This window comes from Gopherus evgoodei, unplaced genomic scaffold, assembly GCF_007399415.2.
Source record: "Gopherus evgoodei ecotype Sinaloan lineage unplaced genomic scaffold, rGopEvg1_v1.p scaffold_169_arrow_ctg1, whole genome shotgun sequence".
NCBI classification, from domain to species: Eukaryota; Metazoa; Chordata; order Testudines; family Testudinidae; genus Gopherus; species Gopherus evgoodei.
The window spans coordinates 7541-29480 of NW_022059832.1; the positions used below are offsets into that span (position 1 = coordinate 7541).

Here is a 21940-nt window from a genome sequence, read left to right on the forward strand (position 1 = left end):
GGGGAGACGGCGCGCGGTGCCATGCTCTGGTCGTGGCGCAGGGACTGGCAGGGGGGTGAGGGGGTGTCGGCTCTGACCCCTGTGCCCCAGACAGCGCGGGGGAGACGGCGCTGTGCCATGCTCTGGACGCTGGCGCAGGGACTGGCAGGCGGGTGAGGGGGTGACGGCTCAGACCCCTGTGCCCCAGACAGCGCGGGGGAGACGGCGCGCGGTGCCATGCTCTGGTCGTGGCGCAGGGACTGGCGGGGGGGTGAGGGGGTGACGGCTCTGACCCCTGTGCCCCAGACAGCGCGGGGGAGACGGCGCGCGGTGCCATGCTCTGGATGCTGGCGGAGGGACTGGCAGGGGGGTGAGGGGGTGTCGGCTCTGACCCCTGTGCCCCAGACAGCGCGGGGGAGACGGCGCGCGGTGCCATGCTCTGGTCGTGGCGCAGGGACTGGCAGGGGGGTGAGGGGGTATCGGCTCTGACCTCTGTGCCCCAGACAGCGCGGGGGAGACGGCGCGCGGTGCCATGCTCTGGACGCTGGCGCAGGGACTGGCAGGGGGGTGAGGGGGTATCGGCTCTGACCCCTGTGCCCCAGACAGCGCGGGGGAGACGGCGCGGTGCCATGCTCTGGTCGTGGCGCAGGGACTGGCAGGGGGAGTGAGGGGGTGACGGCTCTGACCCCTGTGCCCCAGACAGCACGGGGGAGACGTCGCGCGGTGCCATGCTCTGGACGCTGGTGCAGGGACTGGCAGGGGAGTGAGGGGGTTACGGCTCTGACCCCTGTGCCCCAGACAGCGCGGGGGAGACGGCGCGCGGTGCCATGCTCTGGTCGTGGCGCAGGGACTGGCAGGGGGGTGAGGGGGTGACGGCTCTGACCCCTGTGCCCCAGACAGCGCGGGGGAGACAGCGCGGTGCCATGCTCTGGATGCTGGCGCAGGGACTGGCAGGGGGGTGAGGGGTGACGGCTCTGACCCCTGTGCCCCAGACAGCGCGGGGGAGACGGCGCGGTGCCATGCTCTGGACGCTGGCACAGGGACTGGCAGGGGGGTGAGGGGTGACGGCTCTGACCCCTGTGCCCCCAGACAGTGCGGGGGAGACGGCGCGCGGTGCCATGCTCTGGACGCTGGCGCAGGGACTGGCAGGGGGGGTGAGGGGGTGACGGCTCTGACCCCTGTGCCCCAGACAGCGCGGGGGAGACGGCGCGGTGCCATGCTCTGGACGCTGGTGCAGGGACTGGCAGGGGGGTGAGGGGGTGACGGCTCTGACCCCTGTGCCCCAGACAACACGGGGGAGACGGCGCGCGGTGCCATGCTCTGGACGCTGGCGCAGGGACTGGCAGCGGAGCAGCGGCGCCTGCAGGCAGCCCGGAGCCGGCGCCGGGAGCTGATGGAGCTGTTGGAGAGGCAGCGAGCTGCGTACCCCCAGGTATGGGCCGGGCGGGCGGGGTGGGGGGGCTCGGCCAGGGCTCACCCCCTCTCACCACCTCTCTCCCCCAGGTTCTCCTGCGGTGCCTGGCCCTGCTGCGGCGCCTGGCCCAGGAGCACCGGCTCGGGGGACAGGCCCAGCTGGACCGGCTCAACACCCACTATCTGGAGGTGAAGTGCAGCGCCATGTTCCTCAAGATCCGGTGAGCACACGGGGCGGGGGGGCCGGAGCTCATCGGGGGGGGCGCTCGGCGCTGACGGGGCGACTGGGCCCGGAGCTCATCGGGAGGGGCGCTGGGCACTGACGGGGGGGGCCAGGGCCGGAGCTCATCCGGGGGGGGGCGCTCGTCGCTGACGGGCGGACTGGGGCCGGAGCTCATCGGGGGGGGCGCTCGGCGCTGACGGGGGGGGGCCAGGGCCGGAGCTCATCGGGGGGGGTGCTCGGCGCTGACGGGGGGGCCGGAGTTCATCGGGGGGGCGCTCGGCGCTGACGGGGGGGCCAGGGCCGGAGCTTATCGGGGGGGGCGCTCGGCACTGACAGGGGGGCCGGGGCCGGAGCTTATCGGGGGGGGCGCTCGGCGCTGACGGGGGGGCTGGAGTTCATTGGGGGGGCGCTCGGCACTGACGGGGGGGCCAGGGCCGGAGCTTATCGGGGGGGCGCTCGGCACTGACGGGGGCCGGAGCTTATCGGGGGGGGCGCTCAGCGCTGACGGGGGGGCCGGAGTTCATGGGGGGGTGCTCGGCACTGACGGGGGGACCGGGGCCGGAGCTCATCGGGGGGCGCTCGGCGCTGATGGGGGGACCGGGGCCGGAGCTCATCGGGGGGCGCTCGGCGCTGATGGGGGGACCGGGGCCGGAGCTTATTGGGGGGGGGCGCTCGGCACTGACGGGGACCAGGGCCGGAGTTCATCGGGGGGTGCTCGGTGCTGACGGGAACCAGGGCCGGAGTTCATCGGGGGGCGCTCGGCGCTGACGGGGACCAGGGCCGGAGCTCATCGGGGGGGCGCTCATCACTGACGGGGGGGCCGGAGTTCATCGGGGGGCGCTCGGCGCTGACGGGGGGGCCGGGGCCGGAGCTCATCGGGGGGGGGCGCTCGGCGCTGACGGGGACCAGGGCCGGAGCTCATCGGGGGGGCGCTCGTCACTGACGGGGGGGCCGGAGTTCATCGGGGGGCGCTTGGCGCTGACGGCGGGGCCGGGGCCGGAGCTCATCGGGGGGGGCGCTCGTCACTGATGGGGGGACCAGAGCTTATCGGGGGGCGCTCGGCGCTGACGGGGGGCCGGGGCCAGAGCTCATCGGGGGGCGCTTGGCGCTGACGGGGGGCCGGGGCCAGAGCTCATCTGGGGGGAGGGGCTCGGCGCTGACGGGGGGACTGGGGCCGGAGCTCATCGGGGGGGGGGGCGCTCGGTGCTGATGGGGGGCCGGGGCCAGAGCTCATCGGGGGGCGCTTGGTGCTGACGGGGAGGCCGGAGCTCATCGGGGGGAGGGGCTAGGCGCTGAGTGGGGGGGGGGCTAGGGCCAGAGCTCATGGGGGGGGCGCTCGGCGCTGATGGGGGGGGCAGGGGCTAGAGCTCATTGGGGGGGCTTGGCGCTGATGGGGGGGCGGGGGGCCGGAGCTCATTGGGGGGGCCTTGGCGCCGACGGGGGGGCTGGGGCGCGATGGTGACTTGCCCAGCCCCAGTGGCCCCGAAGGAGTTGGGGGTCAGTTGTGGGGTGGCTCAGGGCTCGCTGTCTCCCGCAGGCTGGAGGAGCTGAGCGTGCTCGTGGACACCTACTCGCCAGAGAGGGTGGAGGTGCATCGGGCCATCAGGTACGGGGGGGTCGGGGAAGGCAGCGGGTGGGGCCCTGGCAGGTACTCACCCCCACTCCCCTCCCCAGGGCCGGCCCGCGGGGCTGACCCCCGCTCCCCTCCCCGGGGCCGGCCCGCGGGGCTGACCCCCGCTCCCCTCCCCGGGGCCGGCCCGCGGGGCTGACCCCCGCTCCCCTCCCCGGGGCCGGCCCGCGGGGCTGACCCCCGCTCCCCTCCCCGGGGCCGGCCCGCGGGGCTCACCCCCGCTCCTCTCCCCGGGGCCGGCCCGCGGGGCTGACCCCCGCTCCCCTCCCCGGGGCCGGCCCGCGGGGCTCACCCCCGCTCCCCTCCCCGGGGCCGGCCCGCGGGGCTGACCCCCGCTCCCCTCCCCGGGGCCGGCCCGCGGGGCTCACCCCCGCTCCTCTCCCCGGGGCCGGCCCGCGGGGCTGACCCCCGCTCCCCTCCCCGGGGCCGGCCCGCGGGGCTGACCCCCGCTCCCCTCCCCGGGGCCGGCCCGCGGGGCTGACCCCCGCTCCCCTCCCCGGGGCCGGCCCGCGGGGCTCACCCCCGCTCCCCTCCCCAGGGCCGGCCCGCGGGGCTCACCCCCGCTCCTCTCCCCAGGGCCGGCCCGCGGGGCTCACCCCCGCTCCTCTCCCCAGGGCCGGCCCGCGGGGCTGACCCCCGCTCCCCTCCCCAGGGCCGGCCCGCGGGGCTCACCCCCGCTCCCCTCCCCAGGGCCGGCCTGCAGGGAGCCGTGCAGCAGCAGGAGCAGGAGCTGGCCACGGCGCAGAAGATCCTGGCCACCTACGAGAGCCTGGGCCCCGAGTTCGAGGGACTGGTGCAGGAGTACGCCCAGCTGTGCGGGGGCATCGAGAACAAACGCTGGGCCCTGCACGAATTCAACAAGGGCTGCCACTGACGGGGGCCAAATAAACATGGCGCTGGATTCTCTGGCTTGGTGCACCTGTCATCCTTCCTGCCCCCGTGCCAGCCCAGAACCGAGGAGTCCTGCCCCCAGCTTCCTATGCCCCCCCGACTCTCCCCAATGTTGTACAGACAAAACTACACAGGATCTTTTCAGAGGACAAGACAAAGATGCCACATTGATTATGATGATAATCTGATTTATGACCAATAACTAATATCTTAATACACACGCACGCGTGCGCCATCTTGCAGCTTGGGTTCGTAGCTTGTGGCTGGGCACGAGGACGAGCTGGGTCTCTGTTGGGCCTGCACCCATGTCCTGCCGTGTTACCCTCCAAAGTCTCCTATCTCACCCATCCTTTTTGTAGGTGTAACCCTTCTGCCCCTCTGACTTGGCAGCAACAAGGGCCGGGTGCAGTATCCAGGGGTCCGTTTTAATAACACAATGCATAACCGGCTCGAGCCCCCACCCAGTGACCTGGGACACTCACACACCACCCCCCCGGGCGCCTCTAGGAGGCAATACTTCCCCTCTCGCAAGCGGGGAGTCTGAGTGTAGCAAAACCCTTTAATAAAGGAAGGAATCAATGTGGCATTCCACTGGAGAAACACCACAACGAGGATTATAACACAAACAAACAAAAATAAAACCCCCACCCCTGGGAACGTCTGGCAATGTCCTTTCCCCCTTAGGGTCTTAAGTCCAGTCACCCCAAAGTCCAACAACCCAAAAGTCTCTGCTCAGTGCTACCCCAGAGTTCAAGAGTTTATCTGCAGAGTTTTACCCCCCCCAGCCTGGGTGGAAATGGGGGGGGGAATCCACACAGGGTGTTGAGGGGCACCTTACGTGGGCCAGGGCCAACTGCTCCACCTCTCCATGGAGTTCTGCTGCAGCCTTCACCACGACCAGCTCCACCACACCAGCTGTGCCGCTCCTCCAGCTGTCCCTGCAAACTGCTCCACTCCGCTCACTGCTCCATGGGCTGCTCCAACACGCTGCAAACTGCTCCGCTCCGCTCTGCCAGCCGCCTAGGGATGGGTCTGCAGGCTCCCCCACTCATTAGCACAGCACGATAGGTCTGCAGGCTCTCCCACTCATTAGCACAGCACGATAGGTCTGCAGGCTCCCCCACTCGTTAGCACAGCACGATAGGTCTGCAGGCTCCCCCACTCGTTAGCACAGCACGATAGGTCTGCAGGCTCCCCCACTCGTTAGCACAGCACGATAGGTCTGCAGGCTCTCCCACTCGTTAGCACAGCACGATAGGTCTGCAGGCTCCCCCACTCGTTAGCACAGCACGATAGGTCTGCAGGCTCTCCCACTCGTTAGCACAGCACGATAGGTCTGCAGGCTCCCCCACTCGTTAGCACAGCAGGCCGTGATCTCAGCTCAGCTCTTTTAGTGAGTTCAGCTCTTAGGAGGGGAGCCCTGGTGCTGGGGCACCATTGGCCCAACAGGAATTCAGCTCAGCAGCCTCTAGACGGACTCCTATGGAATCAAAATTAGCTCTGCTCTTTAATAGTGGAGACAGGACGAGGTGCAATTGGCGTTCCAGGCCCTCAAAAGGGGCCCATCCCAGCAGGCACACACACTCTCCCCTCATGGGGTTTTGGAACCCATGTCCCATGTTTAGCAAGTACCACCCAACTGAGGCTGAGTCATCTCTGTCACAAAGCATCCCACCAGCCCGAGCTGCTGTGGGCTTAAGTGGGGGGGTGGAGGCCAATGCAAATTCTTGAAATTCTTTCCCACTCTCTCCAGTTCCCACCAGACGGCAGGCAGCGCTCCTGACGGCTGACATAGGCTTTACTTTGAATCCAGAGTCTACAGGGCGCTGGGTCACTGCCTCTGGGTTCGGTGATCCATCACCCGGCAATGGCAGGCGACTGTCAGCCTGGGACCTGGCTTTCATCTTCCTTCTATTGCACCTTTTCTGTTTAGGGTGGATACGTCTTACTTCGTTAGGGCTCTTGTCTGCATCTTCAGCCGGGGGGGTTTGAACTCGATTTCATCAGGACAGGCTGGGGCTGGAGGTTGAGTCCATCGTCCATCCACACCTCAGTCACACAGCTAAACTAAACTAAGATTACAGCAGGATTTGCAAAAATGAAGGTTGGAGGAAACTTTCACAAAATGGAGTGAGCGTTTTAAAATGGGGCTTGAATGCCAATATGGCAAACAGTGAACAGAAGGTACAGTGTAGACAAGTGTAGTGAACGGTGAACAGAAGGTACAGTGTAGACAAGTGTAGTGAATGGTGAACAGTGAACAGAAGGTACAGTGTACACAAGTGTAGTGAATGGTGAACAGAAGGTACAGTGTAGACAAGTGTAGTGAACGGTGAAGAGTGAACAGAAGGTACAGTGTAGACAAGTGTAGTGAATGGTGAACAGAAGGTACAGTGTAGACAAGTGTAGTGAACGGTGAACAGTGAACAGAAGGTACAGTGTAGACAAGTGTGAATGGTGAACAGAAGGTACAGTGTAGACAAGTGTGAATGGTGAACAGAAGGTACAGTGTAGAGAAGTGTAGTGAACGGTGAAGAGTGAACAGAAGGTACAGTGTAGACAAGTGTAGTGGATGGTGAACAGTGAACAGAAGGTACAGTGTAGACAAGTGTAGTGAACGGTGAACAGTGAACAGAAGGTACAGTGTAGAGAAGTGTAGTGAACGGTGAACAGTGAACAGAAGGTACAGTGTAGACAAGTGTAGTGAACGGTGAACAGTGAACAGAAGGTACAGTGTAGACAAGTGTAGTGAATGGTGAACAGTGAACAGAAGGTACAGTGTAGACAAGTGTAGTGAATGGTGAACAGTGAACAGAAGGTACAGTGTAGACAAGTGTAGTGAACGGTGAACAGTGAACAGAAGGTACAGTGTAGACAAGTGTAGTGAACGGTGAAGAGTGAACAGAAGGTACAGTGTAGACAAGTGTAGTGGATGGTGAACAGTGAACAGAAGGTACAGTGTAGACAAGTGTAGTGAACGGTGAACAGTGAACAGAAGGTACAGTGTAGAGAAGTGTAGTGAACGGTGAACAGTGAACAGAAGGTACAGTGTAGACAAGTGTAGTGAATGGTGAACAGTGAACAGAAGGTACAGTGTAGAGAAGTGTAGTGAATGGTGAACAGTGAACAGAAGGTACAGTGTAGACAAGTGTAGTGAATGGTGAACAGTGAACAGAAGGTACAGTGTAGACAAGTGTAGTGAATGGTGAACAGTGAACAGAAGGTACAGTGTAGAGAAGTGTAGTGAACGGTGAAGAGTGAACAGAAGGTACAGTGTAGAGAAGTGTAGTGAACAGTGAACAGAAGGTACAGTGTAGACAAGTGTAGTGAATGGTGAACAGTGAACAGAAGGTACAGTGTAGAGAAGTGTAGTGAACGGTGAAGAGTGAACAGAAGGTACAGTGTAGAGAAGTGTAGTGAACAGTGAACAGAAGGTACAGTGTAGACAAGTGTAGTGAATGGTGAACAGTGAACAGAAGGTACAGTGTAGATAAGTGTAGTGAATGGTGAACAGTGAACAGAAGGTACAGTGTAGACAAGTGTAGTGGATGGTGAACAGAAGGTACAGTGTAGACAAGTGTAGTGGATGGTGAACAGTGAACAGAAGGTACAGTGTAGACAAGTGTAGTGAATGGTGAACAGTGAACAGAAGGTACAGTGTAGACAAGTGTAGTGGATGGTGAACAGTGAACAGAAGGTACAGTGTAGACAAGTGTAGTGGATGGTGAACAGTGAACAGAAGGTACAGTGTAAAGTGTAGCGAACGGTGAACAGAAGGTACAGTGTAGACAAGTGTAGTGAATGGTGAACAGTGAACAGAAGGTACAGTGTAGAGAAGTGTAGTGGATGGTGAACAGAAGGTAGATTAATAAAGTGAACAATTAAAAACAATTTCATTTCACTTCTACAACAAGCCAGCCCAGAACCCAGGAGTCCTGCCCCCGGACCCCACCCCGCTACAGCCCAGGAGTCCTGCCCCCGGACCCCACCCCGCTACAGCCCAGAACCCAGGAGTCCTGCCCCTGTGCCCACGCACCCCGCCCGAGACAGCCCAGAACCCAGGAGTCCTGCCCCCATGCCCCCGCACCTCGCCCGAGACAGCCCAGAACCCAGGAGTCCTGCCCCCGTGCCCCCGCACCTCGCCCGAGACAGTCCAGAACCCAGGAGTCCTGCCCCCGTGCCCCCGCCCGAGACAGCCCAGAACCCAGGAGTCCTGCCCCCATGCCCCCGCACCCTGCCCCGAGACAGCCCAGAACCCAGGAGTCCTGCTCCTGGGCCCCCGCACCCCGCCCGAGACAGCCCAGAACCCAGGAGTCCTGCCCCCATGCCCCCGCCCGAGACAGCCCAGAACCCAGGAGTCCTGCCCCCGGGCCCCCGCCCCGAGACAGCCCAGAACCCAGGAGTCCTGCCCTCGGGCCCCTGCACCCTGCCCCGAGACAGCCCAGAACCCAGGAGTCCTACCCCCATGCCCCTGCCCTGAGATAGCCCAGAACCCAGGAGTCCTGCCCCCGGGCCCCCGCCCCCCACCCCGAGACAGCCCAGAACCCAGGAGTCCTGCCCCCGCACCCCGCCCGAGACAGCCCAGAACCCGGGGTCCTGCCCCCGTGCCCCCGCACCCTGCTGAGACAGCCCAGAACCCAGGAGTCCTGCTCCTGGGCCCCCGCACCGCGCCCCGAGACAGCCCAGAACCTAGGAGTCCTGCCCCCGGGCCCCCGCCCCCCGCCCCGAGACAGCCCAGAACCCAGGAGTCCTGCCCCCGCACCGCGCCCCGAGACAGCCCAGAACCTAGGAGTCCTGCCCCCGGGCCCCTGCCCCGAGACAGCCCAGAACCCAGGAGTCCTGCCCCCATGCCCCTGCACCCCACCCTGAGACAGCTCAGAACCCAGAAGTCCTGCCCCCAGGCCCCCGCCCCCCGCCCCGAGACAGCCCAGAACCCAGGAGTCCTGCAGCCAGCCCCTCCATGCCCCTCTCTGAGCTGGCGCAGAACCCAGGAGTCCCGCCCCCCCTTGCTCCAGCAAACTCTCCCCTGTGGCACCAGTTTCTGCAGAGGGGCATCCTGGCAGTGCCAGACCCGCAGGATAGGCTGCCGAGCTGGGCCCCATGGGCTGCAGGAGGGGAAATCTGCACCATGGATCCGTGTGCCAAGCTCCCTCCCCAAGGGCTCCTAGCCCAGTGAGCGTGGCAGGGCTCTCCTGGGCCAGGGGCTAGGGAGCAGCCAGGCCCAAAGGGGGGGTTGGGGCAGAGAGGGGTAAATAGCGGGTTCCCAGGGGAGGTGCACAGAATTCCCCAGGCTAGTCCAGCCCAGGTCCCGGGGGTCTCTGAGCTGGGCTGGCACCACAGCAGGCGGGCGAGGACATTCAGTGTGGAGAAGTGCCTGCGAGAGCTCTCGTTCCTGGCAAAGAGCCGCTCGCCGCACAGCCGCCCTCGGGAAAGCTCCCGGCCGTTAGGAGAGAGCCCGAGGTCCCTGGGTGCCCAGTGCCCACCCCTGGCACCCCGCACGCAGAGCCACCCCCGAGCTCCAAGGCACTGGGAGAAAGGCCAGAGCCAGGCTGCGGGAGAGCCGGCAAAGCCTGGGCCTGCTCAGCGGGGAGCAGGGGCGACCGCGGGGCCACGGCACAGGGCTGTAAACTCCTGGCTGGGCCGGAGACAGGGACGGGGGCACCCGAGCCGGGGGTCAGGAAGATGCAGCAGGTTTCCAGCAGGCAGGATTTCCGTTAACCCTTGGAACTCACTGCCAGGGGATGGGCTGAGGCCAGAAGTGGAAGTTTGACACACAACGAGCCACATTCCTGGAGGCCGGGTCCAGCGACGGCTATTGGCCAAGCTGGCCAGGGACGCGGCCTCCGGCGCTGGGTGGATCATGGGATAATTGGACTGGTCCGTTGGCCCGTTACAGCCCTTCTTATGGCCCTACTCCTGCGGTGCTGCCTGTGGGAGCCAGCTGAGGTCACTCGATTAGGGGGAACGGCAAACAGACCGGGGCAGACAAACCCCAGACGCTGGTGGATCTGCCAATCCTTAGATTTCCCAGCCAGCCCAGAACAGCTACAGCACCTCCCTGGTTCCGAGTCCAGACCCTGCACTTCCCTTCCAGTGCCCAGCTTCAGGCCTCCGGCCACACACACTCACGTATGGTGATTCCTGAAAATCTTCTCTTGTCGTAGAACAGAAGGTTCTTCCAGCCCCGAAGGATCAGCCACACAGCCAGGTCCAGTTCTAACTTCGCTCTGACCCAAACCCACACTTAGAGCCGGTTCTCTGTGTTACACGAGAAAAGCCAGGGAGTGCTGGTTACAAAGCAATCTACAGACAGACGGGAATTCAGTTCCTGAGGCTCAGACACAGCAGAGAGGAGCTTGTAGCTGCCAAAAATCCCTTTAGGAACAGCCCAGAGGGTCTAGTCCCATGTCCATATTCAGGGGGGCTCCAGTCAGCGACTGGGGACCTCAATCCTTGGGGCTCAGCTTTCCCCTCCTGAAACCCAAAGCAGATTGGAGATGAAGCAGGCTCGTGCCCGGGGTTTTCATAGATTTCCAGCAGCCTTTTGGCCTGAGAAAACAATCGGCTGAACTCTCCTTCTCCCAGCCAGCCCGGCAATTAGGCCAGGGTCATTCAGCCATTAAACCGTCCAGACACAGGTCACCACGACCAGCCCAGAGACACTAACACCGGTTCCCTCACGTGTCACCAGAAATGGTAAGATTCCTGGTTTGATCTTTGGAGCAAAGCTCTAGCCATGGCCAAGCCTTCTTTGCTGCCATCCCAAGCCCTGAGCAGACCCCCACCCTGGGATCCCTCCCGCGCCCCTCGCCCGCTGCATTTCCAGCGGTTCCCCCGGGGCAGGGCAGGCTGGCAGGCAGTTCACTCTGTCTGGCCCTGTCAGCTTTCCAGGGGATATTAGATCAGACTCATGATGTCACAACTCCCCCCGCCCTGAGGGCTGGGCACAGAACCCAGGCGTCCGGGCTCCCTGCCCCCACCCCCTCGCCAACCTCTGGGGTGGGTACAGAACCCAGGAGTCCGGGCTCCCTGCCCCAACCCCCTCGCCGCCCTCTGGGGTGGGCACAGAACCCAGGCGTCCGGGCTCCCTGCTCCCAACCCCCTCGCCAACCTCTGGGGTGGGCACAGAACCCAGGCGTCCGGGCTCCCTGCCCCAACCCCCTCGCCGCCCTCAGGTGGGCACAGAACCCAGGCGTCCGGGCTCCCACCCCGCTCTGAGGTGGGCACAGAACCCAGGCGTCCGGGCTCCCTGCTCCCAACCCCCTCGCCAACCTCTGGGGTGGGCACAGAACCCAGGCGTCCGGGCTCCCACCCCGCTCTGAGGTGAGCACAGAACCCAGGAGTCCGGGCTCTGAACTGGGCTCCCCTCCCCCACTCCGAGGCAGGCCCCGAACCCAGGCGTCCGGGCACCCCCCGTCTGGGTTGTCAGCGAAAAGCGAGAGGGCGGAGCCGGCGGCCGCTAAGGCGGAGCCAAACGGAGCCGAGCCAGCCAGGAGTCGAACCTGGAATCTTCTGATCCGTAGTCAGACGCGTTATCCATTGCGCCACTGGCCCCACGTGGGGCACTGCCCGCAGCCGCGCCTATACCCCGGCCGGGCCGGGCACACCTGGTGCATGCTGGGAGGCCGCTCTGCCTCCATGGGCAGCGGGGCATGCCGGGAAGTGTAGTCCACAAGCAATGCGCGGGCGCTAGCCTGGCCTCCGAGGGCGCCGAGCATGGCGGGAATGCAGCATGTGCGGCCCACAGAGGCTATGGGGCCCAATGCCTGCTGGGAATGAATCCTGCCAGCCCACAGACCTTAGAGGCGCAATGCATGGTGGGTAATGTGGTCCTGGAAGGGAAGCTGGGCCCGGCGCTGGGCATGCAGGGAAATGTAGTCCTTGCCCCGCGAACCGCATGACGGGAAATGGGACCTTCCTGGTGCCACGATCACGATTGGTTCTCGCCCATTGGGCCCGCCCCTCTGCTCTCCTATTGGCCGTTTGGCCCGGAAGCGCGCTGCGGTTGGCCGGCGAGGCCGGCGTGGCGCTGTGATTGGCCGGCCGGGCGGAGGCGCGTCTTGCAGTGATGGCGGCGGCGGCGGCGGCGGCTCCGGGGCCGTGCGGGGCGGGGGGCCCCCGCGTGTCCAGCGGCCGGGACCTGAGCTGCGTCCCGGAGGTGGCGGAAACGCTGGGGGCCGTGGCCCGGCAGGGGTGAGACCACGTGACCCGCCCCACGTGGCCGTGGCCCCGCCCCCTCCGAGCCCCGGTCATGTGGCGGGGAATTGCCGCTCCCCCCCCTCCCTCCGGCGGCCTGGGGACCGCCCCCGGGGCCGGGCTCCCCCCCCTCCCTCCGGCGGCCTGGGGACCCCCCCCCCGGGGCCGGGCTCCCCCCCCTCCCTCCGGCGGCCTGGGGACCCCCCCCCCGCTGCAGCCCCTCTCCCCTCCGGGGTCAGCATGGGGCTTGGCGGGATCCCACCCGGGGCGATCTGGGCTCTGCTGGCCTGGGGAACCCCCCGCCACTGGACCTTGCCCTCCACCCCAAGCCCCGTCTCTCCGCAGGTTCGATTTCCTGTGCATGCCGGTCTTCCACCCGCGCTACCGCCGGGAATTCAGCCACCAGCCGGCCCGCGGCCGCCCCGGCCCCCACACCCGCTCTGACCTGCTGCTCTCGGGGAGAGGTGAGTCCCCAGCGCCGTCTGCTTCCGCCTCCCCGCCAGCTGTGCCTCCCTCTGCCCCCAGGACAGCACTGCCCGCTGGGATCCCCCTGCGGTCCTGGCCTTGGAGCCCGCCCCCCCCCCGCCTTGTCCGTGTCTCCTGCTCAGCTGCCAAGCACCATCTGGGCCCCCTAACCCAGGGAGAGCGCCCCCCACTGGGCTGCTTGGTGCCATGTCCGTCCCCCCCACCCTGCTGTGCCCCTGTGTGCTCCGTGCCCCCTGCACTGTGGGTCTCACCTGCTCTTGCTCCCCCAGACTGGAACACGCTGATCGTGGGGAAGCTGTCCCCCTGGATCCGCCCTGACTCCAAGGTGGAGGCGGTCCGCAGGAACTCGGAGGCGGTGAGCCTGGGGTGGGGTGGGTGTAACAGCCCTGGGGGGGGTTGGTGGAGGAGTGTGGAGGAGATGTCATGGTTGGGGGAGGGTGACATCTGGTGGTGAGTTCGGGGGGGGTGGAATAGACCGTGTGGAGTTACTCTGGGGTACTGGGTGGGCGGGTACACAGTCTCCTGTCTCCCCAGGCAATGCTGCAGGAGCTGAACTTTGGGGCATACCTGGGGCTCCCTGCATTCCTGCTGCCCCTGACGCAGGGCGAGAACCCCAACCTGGCCCGGTTGCTGAGCACCCACATCCACACCGGGCACCACAGCACCATGGTGAGTGCAGGGCTGGGAGGAGTGGGGGGGCTGGGGGTGTGTCCACCACTAAGCCCTCGTTTCCCCCCAGTTCTGGATGCGGGTCCCTCTGCTGGCCCCCGAGGATTTGCGGGACGACCTGATCGAGAATGAGCCGGTGCCAGTACCTGAGGACGGCTCGGGGGATGAGAAGACGTGGATATGGTGAGGGGGCTGGGGGGCACTGCTGGCGGAAGTACGCAGCCCCAGAGCCTGTTCCCAGCTGGGGCAAGCACATGGGATGCGAGGAGGGAGCCTGCTGGGGCTGAGGTTAGGGATCTGGGGGGAGGAGAGCAGAGTAATGCTCAGAGGGGAACTGGGGGAGGGCAGGATCTTGTCCCCCATTCACTGTGCCCCCACCCCTTTGTCTGCAGGTGGCACAATTTCCGGACCCTCTGTGACTACAACAAGCGCATTGCAGTGGGTGAGTTTGGGGTGGGGGCACTGCCACGGGGAAGCTCGCAGCACTGGGGCAGGGGGCTGGCGGGTTTCTTGACCCCGGTTTTCTGACCCCACCAGCTCTGGAGGTGGGGCCAGACCTGCCCTCCAATCATGTCATCGACCGCTGGCTGGGGGAGCCAATCAAAGCGGCCATCCTGCCCACGAGCATTTTCCTGACCAATAAGAAGGGGTTTCCCGTCCTCTCCAAGATGCACCAGCGCCTGGTCTTCCGCTTGCTCAAGGTAGAGTCCCGCCCCTGCCCAGGCCTGGCCCACCCAGACCTGGCCACACCTGTTGAGCCCCCTGGCCAGGCTCTGACCACCCAGCGCCACCCCTGGCTCTGTCACTGAGCCCCACTCCCTCCTACCGCACCCACCGAGCCCTGCAGACCCCTCCGAGCTGGGAGCACTGCTGTGGGGAAGCTCCCAGCTCTGGGGTGGAGGAGGGGTGTGACCCCTGTTCTCCATCCCTCCCTCAGTGTGGGGGTTCTACGCTCTGGGGAGGGGATCCCAGGGGCTCGTTTCCCCGTGTGGGGGGTCAGGCTGTGGGCGGAGGGTTGTCCCTGTCTAAGCCCTTTCCTGCCCGCCAGCTGGAGGTGCAGTTCATCGTGTGGGGCGCTCACCACCATCCCGAGAAGGAGTTCTGCTCCTACCTGCAGTACCTGGAGTACCTGAGTCAGAACCGGCCCCCCCCTTCCGCCTATGAGCTCTTCGCCAAGGGCTACGAGGACTATCTGCAGTCCCCCCTGCAGGTGAGCGACTCCGGCGTCATCAGTATGGCTCAGGGTTAACAGCACAGCATCAGCGGGAGCTGTTGCTGTGTTATCAGCATGGCTCAGGGTGAACGCTGGCACACGACTGGGGCTCAGACCCATGGGTCACAAAAAGCAGCTTCTCCAGGGCTAACGTTACAGCTTGGACCAGCAGCCTGTCCCACCATCGGTAGGGATCAGGGTTAACAGCTTGGTCCAGGATTAGTGCCAGTTGGGGCTTGCATCGTATCCACCCTCCTAGGCTCCAGGCTTGGCCAGTATTCTAGCCTGCCATTGGGGGGTTCAGGATGAATGCTGCCTCCTGCTGGAGTTGGGGCTCACGGGTGTCAAAGCGGCATAACTAGGGCACAGGACCGACGTTCTCGTGCGTCATCATTAGGGTTCAGAGTTAACATCTGGACTTGTCAGGATTTGGGAGCAGCATCACACCTCAATGTCATTAGGGCTCAGAGGGAATTCTGCTCGAGCAGCAGCACCAGGCCTTGCGGCCAATGACTCAGCTTCATTCGTGGAGTATCACCTATTGTTCTTACGCCTGTGGGTTACTGGGAGCCCGTTGCTGGAGTTCTGAGGGAACGCCCCATAACTATGCAATGTTCATGCATCCGTCCTCAGGGTTCAGAGTGAATGTCGCAAGTCAGGGTTCATCATTAGGGCCCAGAGTGAACACTTCCCTTGGTGAGCTTTGCATCCATTATTAGGGTTCAGCATGAATGTCACCCACTTCGCAGTGCAATGGTGGGGGGTGTCTTCCTCCCCCCCACCCTCCTTGTGTTGCTCTTCCCCCCTCCCCCAGCCCCTGATGGACAACCTGGAGTCCCAGACCTACGAGGTCTTTGAGAAGGACCCTATCAAATACTCCCAGTACCAGCAGGTGAGGGGGAGCCGGGCTGTGACTGGGGGAGGGACTTGGTGCGCAGGACTTAGCCAAGGGTGGGGCCAGATGGAAGGGGGAGTGGCTGTGGGAAGGGATGGGGCCTGTGGCGAGGGGCAATGGGAGGAAGGCCTAGTAGGTGAGGGTTCAGGGATGGTGGGGCAATGGGGGTGGGGAGTGGTGTGGGAGAAGGGTCTGAGGGGGGCTGCAGGGCTCCCCTGTGACCTCCCCCTTCACCCCCCCCAGGCGATCTACAGGTGCCTGCTGGACCGGGTGCCTGAAGAGGAGAAGGACACGAATGTGCAGTGAGTGAGGCCCCGCCCCTCAGTTATACCCCTCCCACCTGGGTCATGGCACCCCAGACAACCTGCCCCAGTGATGCCCCCTGAAGGTGTCTCTGACCGTCCCCCCCCCCCGATGGGGGGGCCTAGCCTCGGTGGTACCCCCTGTGTGCTGCCCTTTGACCTCCCTCTCTGCCCTCCAGGGTGGTGATGGTGCTGGGGGCTGGCCGGGGCCCCTTGGTCAATGCCACGCTGCGGGCGTCCCGCCAGGCCAGCCAGCGGGTCAAGATCTATGCCGTGGAGAAGAACCCCAATGCTGTGGTGACGTGAGTGCCCCTGCGCCAGCCCAGCCTCCCTGCCTGTCGGCCCTGCCCTATAAACACCCACCCCACCCCTGCTGAGACCTAGGCCCATTGTGTGTGTGTGTATCCATCCCTCCTCCCCTGAGAACTCATGGTAGGTGTGGGGGGGATACAGTGGCGGGCAGTTCCCTGGATTAACCCTATTGTACTTAAAGTACTGCACAGGATCTTTTCGGGGGGATATGGTAAAGCGCCACATTTGTTGGTAATACATGTATTAATCAACACTGTATCACATGCATACGATATATGTTACACTCCTACACTCACACACAAGCGCACACACACTCCATCTTCTTGTTGTTACCAACTAGTTGCTTCCTTTAACTGCACTGGCCAGGTGAGTTAGATGGGGGATGGGGTGGAGCCAGGCTTCTGCCGATCCGGATCGATGTTCCCATGTTAACAAGATGAGCCCTGGGGCCTCTGCAAGACCCCTCACATTTATAGCAGCTTCCCTCTCATGCAAATCTGTACCAGATGCAAAATCTGTGTGTGTCTGTTGGTCCTTTGTGCTGCTTCCCTCTGGGTGTTGTCCCAGTGCTGCAAAGAGGGTGTTCCCAAAAGCAGGTGTTGGCGTCTAACCCTCGGGGCTGTCGATATGTCTGCTCTTCCTCAGTAAGCCCACTGGACAACTGGATTGTTCTTGGGTCTGGCGTCCAGCTCCTCAGCAAGGCTTGCAGCTGCCTGGAGCCGCTTGCCTCCCATGCCTTCCCCCTTCACACCTTGCTCGTCCAACAGGGCGACTGATTAAAACGGGGGAGATCTCATTCTGCTCCTGGCAAAAAGACATTTTCTTCTATCGTAGAGGTAATAACATGATACCAAGACTCAATACACAGTTTCTATATAAGGATTTGATACAAAGTTCTCATATCAAAGGACTTGACACAAAGTTGCCTGAAAACAGAGATCTCATATGGATAGACCCAATACAAGATTATATGAAGAGGCATAATATAAAGTCATATGAAAATGATACACTGTTATGTGAAGGTGCTTAATGCAGAGATTTATCTGCAACCCCGCACTCCCCACGGACTGGAGCGCTGGCAGTATGAAGGGCGGGGTGGGATCCAGTGGCGGGCAGTTCCCTGGGTTAACCTTGCACTCCTCCCCAGAGCTGGCATTACAGAGGGAATCACAGTTGGGAGGAGCCAGTGGTGGGCAGTTCCCCAGGTTAACCCCGCATTCCCTGCAGACTGGAGCATAGGCACTATGAAGGGGGGGGGGGGGAATCCAGTGGTGGGCAGCTCCCCGAGTTAACCCCGCACTTCCCACAGACTGGAGCACGGGCAGTATGAGGGGAGGGGATACAGTAGGAAGGGGGGGAATCCAGTGGCGGGCAGTTCCCCGGGTTAACCCCGCACTCCCCACAGACTGGAGCATGGGCAATATGAAGCGGGGGAATCCAGGGGCAGGCAGCACCCCGGGTTAACCCTGCACTCCTCCCCAGAGCTAGCAGTACGAAGGGGGGAATCACAGTGGGGGGAGCCAGTGGTGGGCAGTTCCCCTGGTTAACCCTGCACTCCTCCCCAGAGCTGGTAGTACGAAGGGGGGAATCACAGTTGGGGGAGCCAATGGCGGGCAGTTCCCCAGGCTAACCCTGAACTCCCCGCAGACTGGAGAGCTGGCAGTACGAGGAGTGGGGATCGCAGGTAACCGTGGTCTCGTCCGACATGCGGGAGTGGTCGGCACCTGAGCAGGCCGATCTCCTGGTGTCAGAGCTGCTGGGCTCCTTTGCTGACAACGAGCTGTCCCCCGAGTGCCTGGACGGGGCACAGCACTGCCTGCGGGGTGAGTGGGTGCTGGCGGTAGGGGGAGGAGCTCAGGGGGAGTTGGGGGGAGGCAGTTTTCATGGGGATGCTTGTTGTCCTGATGTCTGACCCACCCCTCCCCTATCCTCCAGCGGGCGGCGTGAGCATCCCCAGCACCTACACGTCCTTCCTGGCGCCCATCTCCTCCTCCAAGCTGTACAACGAGGTGCGGGCCTGTCGCGAGAAGGACCGGCACCCCGAGGTGAGCCCCCGCCCCTGCACCCACAGCCCCCAGCGCAGGGCCAGCCTGTCTGAACCCCCCAACTCTGTGCTGGCCGGGGGTTGGGGGTTGTGCTCTGACCAGGTCTCTCCCCCCAGGCGCAGTTCGAGATGCCCTACGTCGTGCGGCTCCACAACTTCCACCAGCTGGCGCCACCCCAGCCCTGCTTCACCTTCCACCACCCACACCCAGGTAGGGCGCTGGGGCGGGGCCTGAGCAGCGCACACCCCCGTGGGGGCGGGGCCTGAGCAGACCACACCCCTCGGGGTGGGGGCGGGGCCTGAGCAGACAGTGCTCCCAGAGGGGTGTGTTCCCCCTGTTGTGCAGACCCGTCGCGGGACAAGAGCCAGTACCGGCAGCTGGAGTTCGCGGTGGAGGTGAACACGGTGCTGCACGGCTTTGCCGGCTACTTCGAGACCACGCTCTACGGCGACATCATGCTCAGTGAGGGCGGGGCCGGCCCATTGGCAGGGGAGCAAGGGGCGGAGTTCGCAGGGGGCCCGGCCCATTGGCAGGGGAGCAAGGGGGGGAGTTCGCAGGGGGCCTGGCCCATTGGCAGGGGAGCAAGGGGCGGAGTTCGCGGGGGGCCAGGCCATTGGCAGGGGAGCAAGGGGCGGAGTTCGCGGGGGCCGGGCCATTGGCAGGGGAGCAAGGGGGGGAGTTCACGACGGGCCGGGCCATTGGCAGGGGAGCAAGGGGCGGAGTTTGTGGGGGGCCTGGCCCATTGGCAGGGGAGCAAGGGGCGGGGCCTATTGGGGGCGGGGCCATTGGCGAGGGAGGAGGTTCCCTAGAGTGGGGGGCCAATCTGGGGGGGCACCAGGCCTGGGGTCCTGCTCTGGTCTCACCCCCCCTCCCCCCCAGGTATCCGGCCCGAGACGCACTCCCCCGGCATGTTCTCCTGGTTCCCCATCTTCTTCCCCATCAAGGTGAGCGTGCCGGGGGGAGGGGGCTCCGCGGGCGGGGCGGGGCTTGGCGCGGGGCGGGGCTCCGCGGGCGGGGCGGGGCTCCGCGGGCGGGGCGGGGCTTGGCGCGGGGCGGGGCTCCGCGGCGCTGACGCTCCCTCTCTTCCCACAGCAGCCGCTGGCGGTGCGCGCGGGCGAGCGCGTGCGCGTGGCCTTCTGGCGCTGCGCGGGCCCGCGCAAGGTGTGGTACGAGTGGGCGGTGACGGCGCCCGGCTGCTCTGCCCTGCACAACCCGAGCGGCCGCTCCTCCACCATCGGCCTGTGAGGGGGCGCCACGTCACTGAGACCCCGCCCCCATTCCTTCGTCTAGGGCTGTGAGCGGGCGCCACGTCAGGGGGCGGGGCGGAGCCGTGACCCCGCCCACGCGGCGCTCCCTCTCCCCTTTGTCCCCGGTCCGTGTTTCAATAAAGCTTTCTGTCCCGGCCGCTGTGTGCGTCTGTCTGGGGGGGGAGGGGGGCGCCCCCGGGCTGTCATGGCAACTGGCTCCTTGCGTGTAGCCCTCTTCGTTCTGGGCCAATCACCGCTGCTGTTGTGAGCCAAGACGCAGCCTCATTTTCATATTCAACCAATCAGGGTGGTCGCTGTCGCAAAGTCCCGGCTCCACCTGCCAATCATCCTGCGGCCTTCGGGACAACGGCGGGCCCTTCCCGCTTAGGGCCAAAAGGGGAGGCAGCGGCCAGCAAAGCCCCGCCCCTTTCTTGTTTCGGCCAATCATCGTTGGAGCCGAGAAAAACATCCTGCCCCTACACCTTTCTGCCAATCAGAGGCCATACGCTGGAAAATTGACCAATCAGCGACGGCGTGTCCTTTAGCCCGACTGCAGCCAATCAGCAGCGCCCCCTCACCCAATCAGCGTCTCGTTGCCGCCCTGCACACGCATGCGCACGGAGTTTCGGGGGGGGGGGGAAGGTTCTGGAGGTAGCTGCGGCCTCCGCCATCTTAGCGCCGCGTCCGGCCGCGGAGACCCGGAGTCCCAGGAGCCGCCGCCGCCGCGGGGGAGGGTGAGAGCGGGGCAGCGTGACGTCACGGCATCGGGGGCACCTCACGGTGGGATGAGGGAGATGACGTCATTGGCCCGTGGGGGGGGTGAGCGCGAGCGCGGGGTTCTAGAACGCTGGCGGGTGGGGGGAGGCTTAGAACGCTGGGGCCGGTGCTGGGCGGGGCTTGCGAGGCGGCTTAGAACGCTGGGGGCGGGGCTTGCAGCGAGGCCTAGAACGCGGGGGAGGGTTCTAGAGCGGAGGTCCCGCAAAGGGGGCTGGGACTTGGGGCCGTGCTAGAGCCGTGGCCTGGGTCTCCTGGGCCGGGTCTGGAGCAGGCCTGGCTCCCCGGGGGTCTGGAGCAGGGGTGTCCAGGCAGGCTGGGGCCCTGCCCTGGATTCAGAGCCGTGATGCTCTCAGGGTGGCATGGTGGCGATGCTGGAGATGGGGTGCTCCAGAGCAGGCCTGGCTGCGCCTCCCAAGCTGTCCCCAGAGCGTGGGGTGCTGTCTCCCCTGAATGTTTGGCTAGAGCAGCGTGGGGGCCGGGAAGGTGACTCATGGGCTGTTTCCCCTCCCTGGTTCTGGAGCCCTCGGTCTGCTCTGGAACCGGAGTTTTTCTAGAGCCAGGCTCGATACATGGTGCTTGCAGGGGGCTGGGGGTGCCTTGTAAAGTGTTCCAGACTAGCAATGGGTCAGCAACGTCTGGGGCTCGGCCTGACGTTGGGGGTGGCTCTGGATCTTGCAGGGGGTGCAGCTAGCAGTGTGCAGGCTGGTCATGGCCCCCCACGCGGCCCCCGGCTCACCACACCCCTTCTTTCCACAGGACACGTCTGAGCCACTCGAGCCCTGAGCCTGCCCTGCCCTTTGGGGGTGGGGCTCCCCCGGCGTGCTCCATGGAGCCGGGGGTTTCAAATCCGCTGCAGGAGCCTGTGAGTACCCCACTCCCTTTGGCTGTGGGGCCCTGGGTGGGGCCCCAAGGGGCTGGCCTGGGGCTGAACCCCCCCTTCTCTCCCACAGAGCCCGGCTGACACCATGACGCCCGACGACTTTGACATCGTCATCGAAGCCATGCTGGAGGCGCCCTACAAGAAGGAGGAGGTGAGGGGTGGGGGCCCTTGTGAGAGGGGCATGCCTCAGTTTCCCCAGTGGTGGAGGCTGGAGAGGGGCCCTTGGTGGAAGGGGGGCTGATGGGGGCTGCCCCCTACGTCGCTGAGGCTTGGCTTTGTTCCCTCTAGGCCCAGGCAGGACCCTCAAAGGCACCAGCTGAAGCCCCTGCAGCCCAGGTAACGTACAGGGGTCCTGGGGGGGAATGGGGGGGTGCGTCCCATACTCATCTCTCCGTGCTCCCCCCCGCAGCCCCCAGAGGAGCAGAGCAAGGAGGTGAAGAAGGAGAGTGCCAGCGGCAGGTGAGAGCAGCAGGCGGCTGCCCCACGGTAACAGTGTCTCCCCCGGCAGTGGGAGGAGCGGGCAGCTGCCCCACGGTAACGGTGTCTCCCCCGGCAGTTGGGGAGGGGGGCGGCTGCCCCACAGTAACGGTGTCTCCCTCGGCAGTGGGAGGGGCGGGCAGCTGCCCCACGGTAACGGTGTCTCCCCTGGCAGTGGGAGGGGCGGGCGGCTGCCCCACGGTAATGGTGTCTCCCCTGGCAGTGGGAGGGGCGGGCGGCTGCCCCACGGTAACGGTGTCTCCCCTGGCAGTGGGAGGGGCGGGCGGCTGCCCCACGGTAACGGG

At 64.7% G+C, this 21940-nt stretch overlaps 2 protein-coding genes, 2 long non-coding RNA genes and 1 other non-coding gene across 8 annotated transcripts; 3 read left to right on the top strand and 2 right to left on the bottom strand.

The window, feature by feature from the left end:
• Positions 1–1264: 1264 nt before the first annotated feature.
• On the top strand, positions 1265–4153 carry HAUS4 (HAUS augmin like complex subunit 4). Its single transcript, XM_030542883.1, has 4 exons — positions 1265–1411; positions 1483–1613; positions 3153–3221; positions 3936–4153. The coding sequence occupies exons 1-4, from the start codon at positions 1295–1297 to the stop codon at positions 4117–4119; spliced, it is 501 nt and encodes a 166-aa protein (XP_030398743.1). The 5' UTR covers positions 1265–1294; the 3' UTR covers positions 4120–4153.
• A 971-nt stretch (positions 4154–5124) lies between these two features.
• LOC115639988 lies at positions 5125–5485 on the top strand. Its single transcript, XR_003997785.1, has 2 exons — positions 5125–5166; positions 5205–5485. It is a non-coding gene; the product is annotated as an uncharacterized LOC115639988 (long non-coding RNA).
• A 556-nt stretch (positions 5486–6041) lies between these two features.
• Positions 6042–11905, bottom strand: LOC115639989. 2 transcript variants are annotated; one of them, XR_003997787.1, is made up of 3 exons: positions 11639–11905; positions 10266–10610; positions 6042–6208 (listed from the first exon to the last, which is right to left on the bottom strand). It is a non-coding gene; the product is annotated as an uncharacterized LOC115639989 (long non-coding RNA). The 2 variants fall into 2 exon arrangements; XR_003997786.1 differs by having other exon boundaries at positions 10266–10394; positions 11639–11885.
• TRNAR-ACG lies at positions 11618–11690 on the bottom strand. Its single transcript has one exon. It is a non-coding gene; the product is annotated as a tRNA-Arg (tRNA).
• A 321-nt stretch (positions 11906–12226) lies between the features above and the next one.
• PRMT5 (protein arginine methyltransferase 5) lies at positions 12227–21618 on the top strand. Of its 3 annotated transcripts, XR_003997784.1 has the most exons (20): positions 12246–12329; positions 12678–12796; positions 13088–13173; positions 13353–13487; positions 13558–13670; positions 13880–13929; positions 14025–14188; positions 14536–14697; positions 15515–15592; positions 15839–15897; positions 16077–16199; positions 17857–18032; positions 18145–18254; positions 18371–18464; positions 18600–18716; positions 19134–19198; positions 21035–21140; positions 21229–21309; positions 21447–21494; positions 21568–21618. XR_003997784.1 is itself a non-coding variant. In XM_030542876.1 (17 exons), the coding sequence occupies exons 2-17, from the start codon at positions 12694–12696 to the stop codon at positions 19497–19499; spliced, it is 1788 nt and encodes a 595-aa protein (XP_030398736.1). In that variant the 5' UTR covers positions 12227–12329; positions 12678–12693; the 3' UTR covers positions 19500–19658. The 3 variants fall into 3 exon arrangements, 2 of the variants coding, with proteins under 2 accessions (XP_030398736.1, XP_030398734.1); XM_030542876.1 differs by lacking the exons at positions 21035–21140; positions 21229–21309; positions 21447–21494; positions 21568–21618 and adding an exon at positions 19347–19658 and having other exon boundaries at positions 12227–12329; XM_030542874.1 differs by lacking the exons at positions 18600–18716; positions 21035–21140; positions 21229–21309; positions 21447–21494; positions 21568–21618 and adding an exon at positions 19347–19658.
• Positions 21619–21940: the final 322 nt, after the last annotated feature.